The sequence below is a fragment of the Macaca mulatta genome, chromosome 6 (assembly GCF_049350105.2).
Source record: "Macaca mulatta isolate MMU2019108-1 chromosome 6, T2T-MMU8v2.0, whole genome shotgun sequence".
NCBI lineage: Eukaryota > Metazoa > Chordata > Mammalia > Primates > Cercopithecidae > Macaca > Macaca mulatta.
In genome coordinates, this window is record NC_133411.1 from 41,842,541 (window position 1) to 41,864,261 (window position 21,721).

Genomic DNA, 21,721 nt, shown 5'->3' on the forward strand with positions numbered 1-21,721 from the left:
TTACACATAAAGTTAATTCCATTAGTATTATCTTTGAAAACAAAAGTCAAGAAGTTTTGTAAATTACACACCATGGCTAAAATTCTGTTCTACTATTTACTATGGCCCTGATTGGATCTAACAATAGGGCCAAACCTTGAACAAACATATCACTATTCAATTTAAAACCATTAGTTTTTGTTACAGAGGAGAGATTAAGTGATATTTCATCAACTGAGAACGTTCTTTAGTAATGGACTCTGAACCCACAATCCCAATAACGCAAGACCCCTTACACCAAGGTGAAAGGATCCTGAGGCTATGAAAGAAAGCCAGGCAAATTGGTTCACAGATTTTTTAAATCTCATTTGCAGTGCACTGTAGTTAACCGCAGACTAGTTAGATCACCCATTCAAAGTTTGGATTCAGGAAAAGGATTTCTTTAAAGTTATGTATTGCTGAACTGATCGATAAATATTATTTTGAAAGTAAAAGTTCTCATACACCAAGAGCTTGAAGAAAGACCTTATCCAAACTAGAAAAACTACATTTCAGTAACAGCCCATTGCATATATGCACAGTTATAACACTTTTTTTTAATTTAAATAACACTTTCCACAGTCTCCATGTCCTGAATTGTTTTATTCCTAAAAGAATTAAGACAGACAACACAATTTTTTAAAAATATTTAAAAGAATTTTTGACATTAATATTTAAAAAAAGATGAAACTTGACAAATCTAAAATTAGGTACTCCTGCCTTACTCATAGCCATGTTTTTACACAGCTCTCATTTCTTTGAGCAGTCTAGGCCAACAAGCTTATGAAAACAGAAAGAAAACAGTATTTCTGCATTCTGAGTTAATCAAGATGGGAAACATTCACACAAATAAGCATGGTTTGGATGAAAAGTTATTAAAAGTTCATTACAAAACTAGCAAACTTCAGCTTCTGTTTTCAATTTCAGTAGTATAGTGAAGGACAAAGGGTTACTCTTAAAAATATTAAATTCTCCTGTTTTCCAAACTATTCAAAAAGCGACACTATACAAATATCTTCATGTTCTCAATGCTGGTAATTAGTAAATTGAGAGGTTAAAATTCTTATAATATTGCAGTCTCTAAAAGGTTTAAAGAACAAAGATTCAACATAAATGAAGTTTAAAGATTACTTCAGCCCAATTCCCCAAGACATTTTATCATGAAACATAAAGGTACTACAAAATGCCATCTATGTAAAAAATGAAAGCTACACATTACATGTTTAATTTTTCCTCTAAGTAAATAGTAATCCTTTTCTAACTACTAGATATGTTTGCATTATTCAAGTTTCCAGTGTCTTACCTACTTTTTAAACACCCTAGGTTTTAAACTTTCCATTTCTTCCACCTGGGAAAAAAATTAATGTACTCTCTTCTAACAACTTTAATATAATGTTGACTTGTAGTCCTTAACCCTCATTCACATATAAATGTGGTTAAGAATAAGCCTTATTTTTCTTTCTTTTCATTAGAATTAACTATGACACTATAGACTGACAGAATCTAGGATAAAAAGACAATTTCAAATGTATTGAGGGTGGTGGGGTATCAAATACTACCTTCCTGAAATTACTTCTGGTGCAGCATAGTTGGGTGAGCCACAACTTGTTCTTAAAAATTCACCATCTGACATCATGTTTGAAAGACCTGAAAGTGCACAAAATCAGCTACTCAAAAGATTTCCCAAAGACAAAAATTAAAACCCCATTAAACAGTAAAATTGAGTTTGCATTAAAAATGACAAATCATCATTTTGTTATTTGCTTCAACAAAATCCTATGGTCTATTGTAGCCAAATATTCTGCCATTATGCCCTAAAATGTGTAATCTATTTCAACATTTAAAGTTAGTGCACTGTTAGAGTTTAATGCAAATATTAAGCTGTTGGTTATTTTGCTTATTAGAAAAAACTTGGCATGTTTAAGTTTTATTAATACAGAAATTACTAGGGAAAATAATCTATAACAGATGAATAGAAGGATTAAAATTCAAAGTTCCTATTAATCCTGTTCTGATTCTTTAAAAAAATTTTTTAAAAAAAGCCAGTAATTTTGAATTTCAAAGTTCCCTCATAGTTTTACTCCAAAAAGAAACCGTTGCTCCCCCAAAAATGCACCCTATAAAAATAATCAACTGAGGAATAAGAAATTCAAATAATTAAGCCAATTACTATTAAAAAAAGAAAAGAAAAAAGAAAGAAACACCAAAACAACCAGCTCAGGTTTGGTTGGCATTTTTCAGTTAATATCTAAACATTTAAGTAGATATAGGTGTAAATATAGATATACAGATGTAGTCAAAACTAAGGAAAATATTTATAAGAATGTTCTCTGGGCCAGACATGGTGGCTCACACCTGTAATCCCAGCACTTTGGGAGACCAAGACAGGCAGATCACTTGGGCTCAGGAGTTCGAGTCCACCTGGCCAACATAATGAAGCCCCATCTCTACCAAAAATACAAAAAAAAAAAAAATGTAGCTGGGTGTGGTGGCACGCATCTGTGGTCCCAGCTACTTGGGAGGCTAAGGTGGGAGAATCACTTGAGCCTGGAAGGCGGAGGCTGAAGTGAGCAGAGATCACACCACTGCACTCCAGCCTGGGTGACAGAGTGAGACTCTGTCTCAAAACAAAAAACAAACAAAAAAAAATTTATCTGATTTGAACTAAAACCAACCTAAAGAAAAGAAGTGCAGTAACGGCCGGGCGCGGTGGCTCAAGCCTGTAATCCCAGCACTTTGGGAGGCCGAGACGGGCGAATCACGAGGTCAGGAGATCGAGACCATCCTGGTTAATACGGTGAAACCCCGTCTCTACTGAAAAGTACAAAAAACTAGCCGGGCGAGGTGGCGGGCGCCTGTAGTCCCAGCTACTTGGGAGGCTGAGGCAGGAGAATGGCGTGAACCCGGGAGGCGGAGCTTGCAGTGAGCTGAGATCTGGCCACTGCACTCCGGCCTGCGCGACAGAGCGAGACTCGTCTCAAAAAAATAAAAACAAAAAAACAAAAAGAAAAGAAGTGCAGAGATTCCTTTTTCACTTAGGTTTAGTAAGGTCAATGGCAATTTATATAGGAAATACAGAAAAAACAAACTTTTTTTTTTTTTTTTTGAGACCATGTCACACTCTGTCGCCCAGGCTGGAGTACAGTGGCACACTCTCGACTCACTGCAACCTCCACCTCCTGGGTTCCAGCAGTTCTTCTGCCTCAGCCTCCCAGGTAGCTGGGACTATAGGCGCGCACCACCATGCCTGGGTAATTTTGTATTTTTAGTAGAAACGGGGTTTCACCGTGTTGGCCAGGCTGGTCTCAAACTCCTGACCTCAGGTGATCCGCCCGCCTTGGCCTCCCAAAATGCTGGGATTACAAGCGTGAGCCATCATGCCCAGTCAAAAAAATTCATTTTTAACAATCAAAATGTTCTTTAAACAAATTATAATTTACTATCATTTAAAACATTTTAAAATAATTTTTAAATAAATTTTTTTAATTCAAAAATTGTTTTAAATAACTTTAAATAATTATAATTCACATAGTTCACGTCTGGCTTTCAAAGTTTTAAATAATTTCATCCCACTCACTTTCCTTCTTCTCCATACTTGATTCTTTTGAACATACTGGAAATAAAGCTGCTACCTTCTCTTCACAAATAATACTCTCTTTTTGAATAGTCTCTCTAATGCTACCAACTTAAGTTGTTTAAAATTTAATTTTAAAGATATTTAAAGAGCCAGGTGCAGTGGTGCATGCCTGTAATCCCCATACTTTGGGAAGCTGTGGCAGGAGGATCACTTGAGGCCAGGAGTTCAAGAGAAGCCTGGACAACATAGTGAGAACCCGTCTCTACAAAAATACAAAAGTTAGCCTTGCATGGTAGTGCAGACCTGCAGTCCCAGCTACTCAGGAGGCTGAGGCAGGAGGGTCGCCTGGCCCAGCAGTTTGGGGCTGCATTGAGCTATGATCACGTCACTGCCCTCCAGTCTGGGCAACAAAGCGAAACTCTGTCTCTATAAAATAATAGTAATAGTAATAAAGGCATTTAAACCTAAGAAAAGATGATTTCTTAGCTTTTCTTATTTTTGCATGTTCATAGACAAAATAGAATACTTTGACATACTCAGTCTATTACTTTATGTCATCTTTTACAGTTTTCTGAAGAATTCTATATAGGTTCATTGAAACTATAAGAACATTAGAAATGAACGTAAGAAACTATAAAATTATCCTTACCAAAATCGGCTATCTTTGCATTCATGTGTGCATCAAGCAGGACATTTTCAGGTTTCAAATCTCTATGGACTACCATATGCCTGTGACAATAATCCACACCAGAAAGGATCTGTTGGAATAGACGTCGACTTTCTTTTTCATCCAGCTAAGAAAAGTAGAGAGGCATTTTAAAGGTGTGTCTTTCAAAGTAAATTGCCCTATATATAATTCTCCAACATATAAAATTGTCAAAATACATGAAAATCTTCCAAATGAACTTATGAGATACTTTTGACAGGAGGAGGAGATACCTGTAGCACAAAACAGAAATGCTAAGATGGTCTTGGAACCCAAATCAGTAACTCAAGTTTCTAATATTATCATTTGCATATGACTACATTGTAACAGCTTGCCTTCCTCTATATCTCATGAGTTATTTCAAATAATTTCAATATCTACTTGAAATGTGGCATATTTTCTTTTATAAGCCGGAAATGTTTAATTTTTCATTCTTATAACAAATATTTACTAAATACCTTCAATGTGCTATACATTGTTTTAGACATTCATTACACAGCAATGAATAAAACAAAGGCCCTAATCTAGTTGATGAAAATAGACTAATAAATATAGTCTGAAGGAGTGATACTGTTTTGAAGAAAAACAAAGCAAAATATGGGTACAGTGAGTGACAGTGGGGTGGGGGATACTATTTTAGACCATGAGGAAGTAATATTTAAGCACTATTCATAAACCAGCACGCAACTATGTTGCTATATGTCCCAAAATATAAGATATTGTAACAAGAAATACCTTAATTAATTTAATAAAATATCATAGCATTTTATGTTTAATATGCTTGCTGGAAAAAAAAATCTTATGTAGCAACTACCTTTTTGTTTTTGTTTTTGTTTGTTTTGGGTTTTTAAATTTATATTTTGAGACCCAGTCTCATTCTGTTATCAAGGCTGGAGTTCAGTAGTGCCATCACGGCTCACTGCAACCTCCACTTCCCTGGGCTCCAGCAATCCTCCCACCCGAGCCTCCTAAGTAGTTGGGACCACAGATGCATGCCACCAAGCCCGCTAATTTTTGTATTTCTGATAGAGACAAGACTTTGCCATGTTGCCCAAGCTGGTCTCGAACTCCTGAGGCCATCTACCGCCTCAACATCCCCAAGTGCTAAGGATTACAGGCATGTGCCACTGCATGCAGCCTGAAGTATTTTTTTTAAACTTCTCTATGTATCTATATATTCTTATCACTTTTTTCAACATAAGTGACAATCATTACTTGGATGTGCCTGCTCCCAAGAAGTCATATTTAATAAATAAGCTATAAATCCTTTAAGCGAAGGACTCCAATATGCAATTCTCTAACACAGGTCACAAATTAGCATTCTAAAACCAGACTTACACCTTAAAGGGCATGGATAATCTGGGAGAAAAGACAAATCAGTAATTTATTTTGAAAAAAGAAAGTATTATAAGATACCGTTCCTCTAGAAAAATATTAATCCTTTGGCAATCTAGTACTTTTATTTCTAGAAGATTTGTAAGTTCATGGAGGAAAAAAAGAGTATCTGTTCAAATATGAAAAAGTAGGAGAAAACTTGATTAAACAAAATATAAAAAGTAAAATAACTAGGCAGGCTACGAAAATGAAAATTATACTGTATTCATAACAAGTACAATTACAAAGGATGGAGAAAGGGATGTCTATCAAGAAAGATTAGAAAAGTCAAAATACATTTCCAATTAAACATAGCAGATTAAATCTTTTGTCTCCAACTCTTGAAACATCACTAAAATGACATCAGCAATAAAAGAGGTATATAAAGACAAAAAGAACAAAAGAGACAGCAGTAATCAAGAGGAGTCACCAAGGAGGACAATAGATGAACAGTAATAAAGACTAAGCCTACAAGAGAAAGCTGAAACCTAAGCCTACAGGGGTAGAAACCAGGAAAAAATAAACGTCTGCACACAAAGCCCTGGGAAGCCTCAGAAATTGGAAACATAGGGAACTGCTCAAGGTAGAAGTGAGAGATGAGCTGAAAACAGGACAAGTGCTTGAAGAAAGCAGCTTTTAAACTCACCCATATTGGGAAATAAGACCTATAATTTACTCTAGTAAGGCTGAACCAGCTCTGCTCTCAAGGACACCAAGGCAGGGATAAGGCATCCTAAGGAAAACATGGGGGCTAAGAGAAAGTCAACATACTAACTAGTGAGACTTGCATCTCTTTTCCCCACTCAGCTCCTGCAGCACTGGCAGTTAAGCTAAGGCCTTTAAGGAAATGGGAAGGTTTCTTCTAGAGCAAATATCTGATCCAAGAAAACATATTTGTTATTATTAACATTTGGTGTACAGTAATAAAATAGACAAGTCCCTACGTATTCAAGCTATGGGAAAAGCCAGCAATCAATAAGTTCCACCCACATAAGCCTGGCATTTAGTACCTCATTCTTAAATATTTAGTGGACAGCCAAGAATCACCAAATGTCTGAAAAAGGGCCATGCATCAAAGACAAAAATGAATAAAATGAACAGAAAAAAATGGGGAGCAGAGAGCACAGAAGGTACAGAACAAGATGGAACGGAGGAAAACTTGTTTTAAAATGCCATCCTCAGACTAGGTTATTACATCTGTGAGGCAAATAACAGCAGACCAAAGAAATGAAAATTTCAGAAAATAAGAAACTTTTGAAATAGAAAATATGGGTGCTGAAATTTTAATATTCAACTGGTAAAAATGAAGAAACACCCACAAGGTAAAACCAAGAAATAAACAACAGAAAAGATAAGAAAAAAATATATCAATTGTGCCTGTTTCCCATTTCTCCAGGCAGAACTTTTGTTTGTTTGTTTGTTTTGGTAAGGAGAAGCAGGAGTAAAGAAGGGGAGTACCTGAAATAGAAATGAATCATATTAAGAAATAGTAAAATCAAAATTAACTTGGTTAATAAGTTTGATTTTGTTGAAAGTAAACAGACGTGCTATATAGAACAAATTAATGAGTAATGTAAATAACTTAAGATTGGGAGTGAGACAAGCTTTCTTTTCAGGGCTAGATACAGCTCTCCCACAAAGGGGCTTTTGCATACCACATAACCTGGGTATGAGAAAAAGTATGGGCAGAGGGCAGTGTTGAGTTTTTGTATCTGTAACTTAAGGTAGTGTTCAAAATGTCCTGTAAAATTCCTGCCACCTTTAAATTCTTTGTATCTAATTCCTACCTCCTTCATGGAGCCTGTTTTTACTACTCTAGGTACATCAGATTTCTGAAACCAAAACATGAATGCAATTTAAATGTGGCTAGAATTGACTAGCAAGGCCTAGATCTTTAAGTAATAATATATTTTGTAAGGATTAAGATACATATACAAAGTGTTTGTATACTCTGGAAGCATAAGTCTGAGGATTATGAGTTCTGGGGCTCAAGCCAATTCTGTTATTAATAAATCACATTACTGTAAGCAAACATGTAAGCCATGAGGCTCAGTATCCACATCTGTATAAACAGGCTAAGGAGATAATCTTGAAGATCCTTTCTAGTTCTAAACAGTTTATGATTCTAAACAAATATATGACTAAGGGAACTGGTTATTAAACAGACCTCTTAAAATTGCTTGCTGACATTTTGATGCTAGTAAAGGATAAAGGGGAGTTACAAAATACATAAAGAATTAAATCAGAACAGCTTACCCTTCCATTCTTACAGATATAATCAAATAGCTCTCCTCCTGAGACATATTCCATCACCATGAAAATATCAGATGGTGTACTGATGACCTGGTACCTGGTGAGAGAAAACATTGTCTACGAATATTAAAACACGTATATTCATTCATTCAATAAATATTTACTAAGCACCTATAGTATACCAGGTACTATGCTAGGAGCTGGAAAAACTGCAGGAAACAAAAATTCTCTGCTCTCATGGAGTTCATGTTCCAGGAACCAGGAAACAGACACTAAATAAATAAGCAATATCTCAGGTGGTGGAACATGCTATGAAGAAAAATAAAAAAAATTGAGGGGAATCTTTGTATACAGAGTACTCAAGGAAGGCCTCTAATAAAGTAACATTTGAGCTGAGCCTAAAAGAAGAATGGGAACAAATTATGTAATTAGGAGGAAAGTGAACCCAGGAGAGGGAATAACAACTGCAAAAGTCCCCAAGTAGAAGCCTGCTTGGCATGTTCAAGGAATATTAAGAGAGAAATCGGATGTAGAGTCAAAGGTGTTAACTGCAGGCCAGAGGACACGGAATTTTACAAGCCATGATAAGGCTTTGGCTTTTACTCCAAGGAAGATGAAAAGCTATCATACGTTTTAAGCAGTCATGTGATCTGGCATATTAAAAGGAAAACTATGGCAGCAGTGTGAAGAATTAACTGTCAACAGTAAAGGTAGACACAGGAGGTTACTTCAGGATTTCATGAGACAGATGAAGGTGGCTGAGACCAGGTTGACGGTGGTAAAGGAACTGGGAAGCAGTCACATCCTAGCTTGATTGTGAAGGAAGAAATGAAATGGATGGTAAGAAAGTGAAAGAAACAGGGAAGTTAAAAATGGTTCCTAAGTTTTAGCCCTGGGTAACTGGCTATTAGCCAAGATGGTGCAAACTGTGGGAAGAGCAGGTTTGGGAGAGTAATAAAGAGTTCATTTTGGGCCGGGTTGAGTTTTAAATGCCTTGCGAATATACAAATAGAAATGTAAAGTCAGCAGTGAACATATGAGTCTGGTGTAAGAAGAGATCTTAAAGCAAGAGATGTCCATTTAGGGGTGGTCAGCATATGGATGGTATTTAAAACCATAGCACTCAACAAATGAGAAGAGGTGAGAGTGAAACAAATTTGAGTTAGCCAGTTCAGCAGAAAAACCTAAGCAGCTTTAAGTTATTGCCTGCATAACAAAGCAGAAGCTGAGCAGGAAATATGTTATTTGTAGACTCTACAACTGGCAACTGTAAAACAACACTAAGATTACTGCCCTTTTGAAATACTGGATTCCTGAAATTTTGTTATCTGTATGGTCAGGTATAAGCAGGATGGGGAAAAACCCTTTCTACTACCGCATTCTCGCTAGTGAGGCTAACTGACATCATGTGGGCATTTGGAGGTCAAGAGTTTTTACTAGCAGATCATTGTTGGTTTTACAGCAAGCAGTGGGGCACCAAACATTATCAGAAGGGCATCTTTCCAGAAGACCGGAAAGAATGAGAAGATAACAGCTGATAAGCACAAGGGCAAAACATGAACATAGGCTTAAATGACCATCAGTGGGGTTAGAAAAATACATGAACGGGAAGAAACTTTTTTTGTTTGTTTGTTCGAGACAGAGTTTCGCTTTTGTTGCCCAAGCTGGAGTGCAATGGCATGATCTCAGCTCAATGCAACCTCCACCTCCCAGGTTCAAGCCATTCTCCAGCCTCAGCCTCCCGAGTAGCTGGGATGACAGGCACCCACCACCATGAGCAGCTAATTTTTGTATTTTTAGTGGAGACAGGGTTTCACCATGTTGGCCAGGCTGGTCTCGTACTCCTGACCTCAGGTGATCCGCCTGCCTCAGCCTCCACTTTGTAATTCCAAAGTGCTGGAATTACAGGTGTGAGCCACTGCACACGACCTAGGGAGAAACTTTTCAAAACCCTCAGGAAACAAAAAGAAGTGTCACTCATTTTTCTCGCTTGTCACATTAAGTAGGTTAACAAAAAAGATGAAAAGATAACTGGACTATATTTAATATAAACAGAGCTTACAGTTTAATTATATGAGGATGCCTGAAAAGCTTGAGGTTCTGAATTTCTCTGCGGATTTTTCCTACCACATCAAGGCTCCGAATCTTCTGTCGATTGAGTATCTTCACAGCAACTTTATGCCCAGTCAATTCATGTTTGCCAACTGTAAAAGAAGTAGTTTTAATAAATTAGTACTATGATTAATAATATATTTACATATATTCTGGCCGGGTGCAGTGGTTCACACCTGTAATCCCAGCACTTTGGGAGGCCAAGGCAGGTAGATGACTTGAAGTCAGGAGTTCGAAACCAGTCTGGCCAACATGGCAAAACCCCATCTCTACTAAAAAATACAAAAATTAATGGCTGGGCATGGTGGCTTATGCCTGTAATCCCAGCACTTTGGGAGGCCAAGGCGGGCAGATCACCTGAGATAAGGAGTTCGAGACCAGCCTGGCTAACATGGTGAAACCCCGTTTCTACTAAAAACACAAAAATTTGGTGGCACGTGCTGGCGCGCAGCTGTAATCCCAGCTACTCAGGAGGCTGAGGCAGGAGAATCGCTTGAACCTGGGAGGCGGAAGTTGCAGTGAGCCGAGATCATGCCATTGCACTCCAGCTTGGGCAACAAGAGCAAAACTCTGTCTCAAACAAACAAATAACAAAAATTAGCTGGGTGTGGTGGCACATGCCTGTAATCCCAGCTACTTGGGAGGTGAAGCAGGAGAATCACTTGAACCCGGGAGGCAGAGGTTGCAGTGAGCCCAGATCGCACCACTGCACTCCAGCCTGGGGTGATGATTGAGATGCTGTCTCAACAAAACAAAAGTCATAATATATTTAGACGTATTATAAGAGTAGTTATCTAGCATTCTCAGAAAATAGCTAAGCAAATGTAAGTTCTTTTCTCTTTTGCCAGATTCATCCCAAATGTTCAGATGTTTAAGAGTGATTACGTAGGAGAATACATAAGAAATTGGTAACAGTGGTTTCTTCCAGAAAATAAAGCTGGAAGACTAAAGGAAGAGAGGAAGAAAGGAGATTTCTTTTTCGCTGTATACCTTTTTGTATTTTTTTTTTTTTTTTTTGAGACGGAGTCTGGCTCTGTCGCCCAGGGTGGAGTGCAGTGGCCGGATCTCGGCTCACTGCAAGCTCCGCCTCCCGGGTTTACGCCATTCTCCTGCCTCAGCCTCCCGAGTAGCTGGGATTCCAGGCACCCGCCACCTCGCCCGGCTAGTTTTTTGTATTTTTTAGTAGAGACTGGGTTTCACCGTGTTAGCCAGGATGGTCTCAATCTCCTGACCTCGTGATCCGCCCGTCTCGGCCTCCCAAAGTGCTGGGATTACAGGCTTGAGCCACCGCGCCCGGCCCACCTTTTTGTATTTTTAAATTCTTTTAATTTTTCACCTTTTAACCTATCATACATATAGACTGAAATTTTTCTTATAGTATCATTTATATGGATATTAAAACATATAGAAATTGGTGTAACCAGCATTATATAGTCAGATACAGAACAGTTCCATCATCCCAAAAGACTCTCATGCCATAGATACATTTCCCCATCCATAACCTCTTATACCTTTGAAATTCTGGTTCATGTGCATGTGGTTTCTAGTTTTTTTGGTTTCTCTATTTTTATTTTTTTTTCTGTTTTTTAATTTATTTTTTATTTATTTATTTTTTTTTGAGACAGAGTGTCACTCTTATCACCCAGGGTGGAGTGCAGTATCACAATCACAGCTCAATACAGCCTTAACCTCCCCAGGCTCAGGTGATCCTCCCATCTCAGCCTCCCAAGTAGCTGGGACTACAGGCAGACCCCACCACACCCAGCTAATTTTTTTGTATTTTTCTGTAGAAATCAGGTTTCACCCTATTGACTAGGATGGTCTCAAACTCCTGGGTTCAAGCAATCCACCAGCCTCAACTTCCCAAACTGCTAGGATTACACGTGTGAGCCACCATGCCCAGTCTTTATTTTTTAAAATGCAGTTAAAAATAAAGGGAAAAAAAATCAAGTCATTTTGTCTTTCCATTTTAAATGCTATCACTAGACAGTCAGTGGTGACAGAATTTGGGTTTAGGACATAATCCCAAAAGACACAATCCCAAATGCCATAATCCCAAATGTTGAAATCCCAAAAGATCAAAATCCCTGAAATCTAAAATTCTAAAAATCACAATCCCAAAAGAACAAAATCCTAAAAACAGAATTCCGGAAAAATAATTTGTAGAAAGTTATCTAAAAGACACTTATTTCCATTTTTAATCCCTAAAATCTAAAATTCCAAAAATCACAATCCCAAAAGAACAAAATCCTAAAAACAGAATTGTGGAAAAATAATGTGTAGAAAATTATCTAAGAGACACTTATTTCGATTTTTAAAAGATTTATTTGAGAAACATAAAAACACAATGGGATAGTTCATAGGCCCCTTTACACAATAAAATAAGCACTAATAACCTATTTTTGCAATCATAAATACTCAGGTATACTAACAACCATTACATGGGTATAATAGGAACAGATAAACTGTATTCATGAAGAAATAGATTAAAAGCAAAATGGATAAACACATATCACTATGGTTGGTAATCAGGTGCACCCAGATTCATAACTGCGGTCATGTGACATACCAGACAACCTGAATCTTCTGACAAGATCAATCAAAAACTGCAATGGGTCACTACCACTTGCACAAAAACCGCAATAGAGTCACCCAAAGAGCCAAGATCTTGAGAAATTTTATCTTTCACAAATACAGATGAACAAAATGGACATCTCTTCATTTACTGAGCAAGTTTCAACATTTTTATGTACATGCACAATGCTTACACATTAAATCACATCATGATAATGCACTTTCATGGAGTCAAATATGCAAAAAAAAAGTGCATAAAATGAGTTAGAATTCTCTAAAAGCCTTTACAAAATTTATACCTTCAGTATTAGACATGAGGCAAAGATAAAATACATAGCATAGCAAATTGGCACTATGTGTGAAAGGGCAGAAGTCATACCTGATTGAATAATTTGGCAGGGGAGCTTTCTTATATTTTTCACTTGCATATTCACTTCTGTGATCTTCAAAACATTCACTTGTGTTTAGACTAGAGCAGTTGTGGCCTAAATATTTTGTAAGTATATGCTGACCATTTGGAAATTATTGCTTGGTCATTATAATTAAGTGATTTTCTGTTTTCACAACACCAATAATAATTAGCTTTTAAACTTTTCTCTTTCACCATTAAGTAGCCTAGTATACTTAATTTATCACAGACTTTTTGCAAGGGAACAATTTCACGGGTCTCTTCCATTGTGCTATAAGGAATACAGTAAGAAGGAATATTTGGCTTTCTCAATACCAAATCTGTATTAGTCAGCATTCTCCAGAGAGACATAACCAATAAGATGTATATATACGTAGATATATGAGAGATGATTTATTAGGGGAATTGGCTCATGTGATTATAGTGGCTGATAAGTTCCACAACAGGCCATTTTCAAGCTGGAGAGACCCTGGCATGCTGGTAGCTTGGCTCAATCTAAAGACCTCAGAACCAAGCCAAACCAGGTCTCAGTCTGAGGCTGAAAGACCAGGACCCAAGGGGCTGCTGCTGTTATGTCCTAGAGTCCAAAGACCAACAAGCCTGGAGTTCTGACGTCCAATTCAGCAGAAGAAAAGTCTGTTCCAGCTCTCAGAAAGGCAACAATTTGTTCTCTCTGGGCCCCCAGCAGATTTAATGGTGGCTACCAACATTGAGGGTAGATCTTCCCCACCTAGTCCACTCAGACTCACATGCTAATCTCCTCACAAACCCAAAATAATGCTTTAACAGGTTTCTAAGTATTCCTTAATCCAGTCAAGCTGATACTTAAAATTAAATTCATGAATCCACCCCTCAATTTGACACCTATAAACCAATTCCTTAAACCATACTTAATTTCCAAATAAATACAATAAAAAGGCAATCCGTTCCACCTAACATGATGCAAGTAAAGTGATGCAACTATCTTTCATACAACCGAATATGCACTAATTTCTACCCCAGGTGTTGGCTTGCGGCATTTCAACATTTGGGATTTTAATATTTCACGATTATGATTTTCAGGATTTCAGATGTGTGAGATTTTTAGAATTTAGGGATTCTGATGTTTGGAGATTTTGATCTTTCAGTATTTCAACATTTGGGATTATGGCATTAGGGATTGTGTCTTTTGGTGTTATGATCAGCATCAGTAGAATTTAGACAGTCATGAGGCTAAGTCTCCAAAAATTTAACCTTTGTGCACTCTTTCTCAGGAACCTACTGGAGAATATATATTCCATCAAAATGAGGAAGAAACCCAAGAAAGATGGCATGGAATCCAGTAAAGAAGGGATCCAATATAGTAGAAAAACTAAGAGAATCTCAAAATGGTGAAGCAAAGTCACAGTAACATATATGCAGAAGGCCTAGAAGGCAACAAATCCAGATAGGAATGTGACAAAGAATCCAAAATAGTTATTTCTGGGGGTAGGAGGAGAGATAATCTAACAAGTTTAGACATATGGAATATCATATTGAGAAATTTTACAAAGGCACTGGAAGATGTGAGAAATTAAGCCTTAGGTTAAAAAAAATTAAACAAATGAAAAAAATGAGATAATTCATGAATGCCAGTAAAAATTAAAGTTCTCTAAGAAATAAAACATAGTCATAGATACTGACTTAGCAAATAGTGTTTACACAGCCACAATTATGAAAAACTAAATATAGGTTTTTTAAAAGTATGATATAACTATATTAGAAGGATGGGGGTCTAGTATGAAATGTACAAGATAAAGAAGGAGGGCAACCCTATAATCACAGCTGAAATCAACTGTGAAAATGAAGCACATTTTGCTTTCTAGTAAGACGTTCTCCAATCTCCAGTACTAATTAGATGTGATTAAGAGCAGCCAATTTGACTGTTAAAGCTTGCTTCAGGAAGTACCTTCTTTCTTAGAACAAGTAGGCTGAAACCGAAGCATGGTGCTAAACACATCCTCCAATAATCTCCAAGCTCTGGCTTGGCACAGACTTTCTCTTGATAGCTGCTCAGCTGAAACAAGACTGGGAAATACCCACAGTACTGGATAATACTGGTGGACTCAGACTTGGAACGAATACTAAGACAGAATCCATTTGGGCCTGAACTCCCAAACCATCACAAACCAACCAAACTCCTATGATACCCTGCTCAACTGAATTTCAACCTCAATTAACTTTAAGAAACAATTGGAGGCCGGGCGTGGTGGCTCAAGCCTGTAATCCCAGCACTTTGGGAGGCCGAGACGGGCGGATCACAAGGTCAGGAGATCGAGACCATCCTGGCTAACACGGCGAAACCCCGTCTCTACTAAAAACACAAAAAAAATTAGCCGGGCGAGGTGGCGGCGCCTGTGGTCCCAGCTACTCGGGAGGCTGAGGCAGGAGAATGGCGGGAACCCGGGAGGCGGAGCTTGCAGTGAGCTGAGATCTGGCCACTGCACTCCAGCCTGGGCAACAGAGCGAGACTCCGTCTCAAAAAAAAAAAAAAAAGAAACAATTGGAGCTTATCCAAAACTCTGGACATATATTCTGTCATTTAATAAGGAACTGGAATCAGAATTCAAAGCATTCTCTTAAATTCATTATTTTGGCATTATGTACTGAGCATCTCCTACATGCCAGTTAATGCTGCTGGGGAAAACAGTATTGACCAAAAGCAACCTGGGCTATGGGACCTTCCCGGCCTGTAATGATGAAAAAAATAACAGTAAAGTACGAAAAAGCAAAAAGTCTTATAATACAAAAGAATAAAACAAAAAAAGAATAGACATTAAACTCATCTATGAAATGCATTGATTGTACTAGCAAAATGTGTAACTATTTTCAGAGTGATAAGAAAATATAGGAGGTATGAAATCAGAGCAGAGCAAGAAGAATTTTACAACAATACAATTAAAATCATGTAGAAAACAGTAGGTTGTAGCAGTAATAATGTGATGGGAAATTTTATAGAACACATAACAAAAAATGAGGAGGAAATTAGCAAAAATAGGAGGGAATGTGGTAACTATGGAATAGGGAATTGAGTATAATTTAACTCACGAGTAATAAGGAGCAGAATATTAACCCACCTGTAAATAACAGAAGCCCCCCAACCACCCAAAAGGCATAATAAACAGAACAAAATCCATAACCAATCAAGATATACCATAAAACTTTTTTCTAATATTTGAGCATTTCATCAAATTATAAATTAATTGTTTTAAAGTATGGTGGTATAACTTCTTCCCTTTTGAAGTAATAGAAGAAATAACAAAAGTATGATTGTATCACAGTGGCAGGAAAAGGGGCAGTGCCCTGACAGCAATGTCAAGAGACCATTCAAATTCATAAACACACACACAAATTACATGATCAGGATCTTTTTTTTTCATCTGTAGTTTTCCAAGAATTTGATTTAAAAGTCGATGAAAAAATGTGCATAAATATGTTCATGACAGCGTATTATGTAAGAACAAAAGGCTGACCAATTTCAGAGAACAGTTTAATACACTGTTATTCCAACCTAACAGACTCTCATAGGAAAACTATAGAAAATGTTCTTATAAACATGAAAAACAAGTTATATATGCACTTTACATTTTTTAGCTACACAAAAAAATTTATATAAAAATGGTAATACGCTAAAATGAAAATAGTTATTCCACAGTGATCCTTTTTTAATTTTACTTGCTATTTTGTATTCTTACCAGTTAGAAAAAAAATTTCCAAGGCCGGGCGTGGTAGCTCAAGCCTGTAATCCGAGCACTTTGGGAGGACGAGGTGGGCGGATCACAAGGTCAGGAGTTTGAGACCAGTTTGGTCAACATGGTGAAACCCCATCTCTACTAAAAATACAAAAAAAATTAGCCAGGTGTATTGGCATGTACCTGTAATCCCAGCTACTTAGGAGGCTGAGGCAGGAGAAACACTTGAACCTGAGAGGCAGAGGTTGCAGTGAGTGGAGATCATGCCACCGCACTCCAGCCTGGGCAAAAGAGCAAGACTCCATCTCAAAAAATAAATAAATAAAAATATTTTCCAAAGAGGGGAAAAAAACAATTACAAGTAGTATTAGCAGATTCACCTTTTTTGGGAGTAGAGCTGAATAGGGTTGAACCCCTCATTCTAGTTGCACAATATGAAAGCAATATGTATACAAAGCATAGATTTTATAGTCACACAGACCTCGGTTTTATTCCTGTTTGAAGGTACTTACTAGACGTTTGACTTGGGCAAGTTAAAAAAACTTCAACCTTCTATTTACTCATCTGTAAAATAAGAATACCACATACTCCATAAGGGTGACTATAATAAATACATGAAATAGTGTTTGTAAAGCACTTTACACAATGCCTGGCACATAGGAAGTGATTGATAAATGGTAGCTATTATTATTTAGGGTTATTTATTTTCCACTGCTCCCAGACCTGTTCCCCCATCTTTATCTAATCAGCCCTGAATTATTTGTTTTAATCTCTGAATAGCCAGTTTTATCTCAGCTCTGACTGGTGCTCCCTATCCATTAGATGCAATAGCATTCCTTTATCCAGGTACATAAGTGCTAAATAAATAATAGCTGTCATTTTAATGTATCTAGCTCCCATTCCCATATACTTCAATCCCTCCAACCTGCTCCACCACCCCTACCCCACCACCACTACCATCAATCCTCAGATTTCTACCTTCCAAAGTTCAACTCATTTCCTGACTTTGGTTAATGTTCAACAGATTACTATCAGACATATATACACATAACACCAATCCTTGACAGTGATTTCACCTACTACAGGAACACTTGTTTGGTCACAGAAGAACACAGAGGAAAACAGCAACTTAATTTGATGTGAGTTTTAATAAACAAGGGTTTTTTTTTTTTTTCAAAAACAATTTTTTACAACAAAAATCTAGTTCCATTACAATACATAATTAAGGTATACAACTTACTAGTTAATATTTGTACCATACTCACTTTGTACCCAAACATACTGACACACTCTTACCAAACTGGAAGATCTGGCAGTAGCAACATTTTACAGGAAACTGAGGTGCAGAAAGATGAAATAACTTGCCCAAAGTTACACAGCTAATGAATGGAAAAGCCAAAACTTCAACCCAGGTCAAACTCGAAAAGTTAGCTTTTTCCAAACATGGTAAGTGAAATTTGATAATTTTTTAAAAAGATAATCCTCAGAAAGACATGTAAACATACACATCCTTTCAATAAAACATAAATGGAAGTTAAACATATCAGAGAAATTCTTAATGTATACACAGTTTTGAAAAGAACAGACTGAATTCCCCGTACTAATAAGAATTACCCAAAAATGCATTCAATCATACAAATTCACTCATTCAAGAAATATGTGAGTACCAGTTGGTACTCCTACTATGTTCCAGGCACTGCTACTATGACCTCCTTCCTGTATCAGAACATGAATCTAGTGTACTGAAAACCTGCCTCATATCAATTTCAATGTCTTAGGATTCCACAGACATTTTATTTTATTTTATTTTATTTATTTTTTAAGATGGAGTTTAGCTCTTGTTGCCCAGGCTGGAGTGCAATGGCGTGATCTCGGCTCACTGCAACCTCCGCCTCTTGGGTTCAAGCGATTCTCCTATCTCAGCCTCCCAAGTAGCTGGGATTACAGGCACCTACCACCTCGCCCAGCTAATTTTTGTATGTTTAGTAGAGATGGGGTTTCACCATGTTGGTCAGGCTGGTCTTGAACTCCTGACCTCAGGTGATCTGCCCCCCACTCAGCCTCCCAAAGTGCTGGGATTACAGGCATGAGCCACCGTGCCCAGCCCACAGACATTTTATTAATACATTCTATCAAACCAATTTAAAAGTTACTCAAAAACTAAGAAAGAAAGCATAAAACTAAAAGCATACAAAATATAAAAACAAGTGTAGTGAAGTGAATAACGTCCCCACAAAATCCATGTCAACCCAGAATCTCTGATTGTTATATTATTTGGAAATAGGATCTTTACAGATGTGGTTAGTGAAGGATTTGAAGATGAAATCTTACTGGATTTAGAGTGAGCCCTATATCTAAATGCCTGGTATCCTTACAAGAAGAGGAGAGAACACACACACAGAGAGAGCGAGCGAGCGAACTAGCTAGCAAGCAAGAGAGCGCAGCCATGTGAAGACAGAGGCAGAGACTGGAGTTATGCTATTACAAACCAAAGAACATCAGGAGCCACAAGAAGCTGGAAGAGGGCCGGGCATGGTGGTTCACGCCTGTAATCCCAGCACTTTGGTAGGCCGAGGCGGGTGGATCACTTGAGGTCAGGAGTTCGAGACCAGCCTGGCCAACATGGCGAAACCCCATCTCTACTAAAAATACAAAAATTACCCAGGTGTGGCAGAACGCGCCTGTAGTCCCAGCTACTTGGGAGACTGAGGCAGGAGAATCACTTGTTGAATCCAGGAGGAGGAGATTGCAGTGAAATGAGATCACGCCACTGCACTCTATTCTGGGTGACAGAATGAGACTCCGTCTCAAGGAAAAAAAAAAAAAAAAAAGCAGCAGCAGCTGGAAGAGGCAAGGAACAGATTCTCTACTAGAGCCTTCAGAAGAAACATGGCCCTGATGGCCATTTGATTTCAAATTTCTGACCTCCAACACTGGCAAAGAATAATTTTCTGTTGCTGTAAGTCATTGAATCTGTGGCACTGTTACTGCAACCCTAGAAACAGATATAGTTAGTTTATCAGTTGAAAAGTGGATTTTCTAAAGAAGTACATAATCACAGAGCTGAAGAATAGTGTAACTGAACTGAAAAATTCAATCAAGGGGTTCAACTGCAGGCTACATCAAGCAGAAGAAACGATTAGTAATTAGAAGACAGGCCACTGGAAATCATACGACTTGAGGAAGAAAAGGATAAAGAATGAAAAACAGTGGTCAGGCATGGTGGCTCCCGCCTGTAATCCCAGCACCTTGGGAGGCCAAGGCAGGCGGAGCACTTGAGGTTAAGAGTTCAAAACAGGCCTGGCCAACATAGTGAAACCCTGTCTCTACTAAAAACACACACACAAAAAAAATTAGTTGTGAGTCATGGTGTACGCCTGTAATCCTAGCTACTTGGGAGGCTGAGGTGGGAGGATCGCTTGAAAAGAGCAGGCAGAGGTTGCAGTGAGCCGAGATCTCGCCACTACACTCTGGCCTGGGCAACAAAGTGAGACTTCATCTCAAACAAACAAACAAAAAGAAACAGAAAAAGAAATGGTAAAGGAAGTTCTTTAAGCTGAAGAAAGAGGACACTAATGAGTAACAAGAAAATACATGAAAAGTATAAAACTCAATGGAAAAAGTAAGTATACTGTCAAACCCAAAACACAATAATACTGTAATAGTGGTGAGTAAATCAATTATATATCTAATATAAAGGTTAAAAGAGAAAACTACTAAGAATAGTTAAAGCTGGCCAGGCACGGTGGCTCACACCTATAATCGCAGCACTTTGAGAGGCCGAAGCAGGTGGATCACCTGAGGCTGGGAGTTTGAGACCAGCCTGACCAACATGGAGAAACCCTGTCTCTACTAAAAATACAAAATTAGCCGGAGGTGGTGGCGCGTGCCTGTAATCCCAGCTACTCACAAGGCTGAGGCAGGAGAATAACTTGAACCCCTGGGAGGCGGAGGCTGGGGTGAGCCAAGATCGCGCCGTTGCACTCTGGCCTGGGCAGCAAGAGTGAAACTCCGTCTCAAAAAAATAATAAAGCTACAATAATCTGTTAAAGATACAAATTATTTTTAAAATGTATATTGTGACATCATGAACATAAAACATGGAGGAGGGAGAGTAAAAACAGAATTTGTGTATGTGATCAAAGTTAACTTGTTACCAGCTTATATACCAGTTATAAGATGTTTTATGTAAGCCACAGGGTAACTACAAAGCAAAAGCCTTTGCTTTTGCAAAAGATAAAAAGAAAAACTCCAAAGCGAACCACTACAGAAAGCTATCGAGCCACAAAGGGGGAAAGTAATCGTGAAAGGAACAAAGGTTCTACAGAAAAACTAGAAAACAATTAACAAAATGGCACTACTAAGTCCTTACCTATCAATAATTACTTTGATTTTAAATAAAATTCTCCAAACAATAGGCATAGAGTGGCTAAATGGATAAAAAACAAGACCCAACTCTACGCTGCCTATAATAGAGACTCACTTCACTATAAAGGACACTCACAGACCTCATAGACTGAAAATGAAGGGACTGAAAAAGATATTCCATACAAATGCAAACAGAAAGAGAACAGAGGTAGCGATACTTATTTCAGACAAAATAGACTTGAGGTCCAAAGAGAACAAAGCTGGAGGCATCACACTACCATGTCTGAAAATATATTACAAACCTATAGTAATTAAAACAGCATGGCACTGACATAAAAACAGACATGTCAACCAATGGAATAGGATGAACAGCCCAGAATAAACGCATATATCTACAGTCAATGGATTTTTGACAAAGGTGCCAAGACTACACAATGGGGAAAGGACAGTCTCTTCAATAATGTTATTTGAAAAACTGGGTAGCCGCATACAGAAGAATGGAAATGGACCCTTATCTCACCCCTTAACAAGTATCAACTTAAAATGGATTAAATTTAAGACCTGAAATTATAAACCTACTAGAAGAAAACTTAGACGAGAAGCTCCATGACACAGGGGTG

General features: G+C 37.8%; 1 protein-coding gene across 4 annotated transcripts in view; it reads right to left on the reverse strand.

Annotated features, from left to right (window-relative positions):
* PRKAA1 (protein kinase AMP-activated catalytic subunit alpha 1) overlaps positions 1–21,721 on the reverse strand; it is a 40,965-nt gene that overhangs the window by 7,982 nt on the left and 11,262 nt on the right. Inside the window, exons 2-6 of one of the 4 annotated variants that reach the window (XM_015139949.3) lie at positions 17,246–17,297; positions 9,991–10,132; positions 7,932–8,025; positions 4,245–4,389; positions 1,578–1,665 (exon numbers count right to left, since the gene is read on the reverse strand). In XM_015139949.3, coding sequence (XP_014995435.1) covers positions 1,578–1,665; positions 4,245–4,389; positions 7,932–7,991 — 293 coding nt within the window. In that variant the 5' untranslated portion in view covers positions 7,992–8,025; positions 9,991–10,132; positions 17,246–17,297. The remainder of the gene's footprint in view (positions 1–1,577; positions 1,666–4,244; positions 4,390–7,931; positions 8,026–9,990; positions 10,133–17,245; positions 17,298–21,721) is intronic. The other 3 variants (XM_001086410.5, XM_078004688.1, XM_078004689.1) reach the window with 3 other exon arrangements.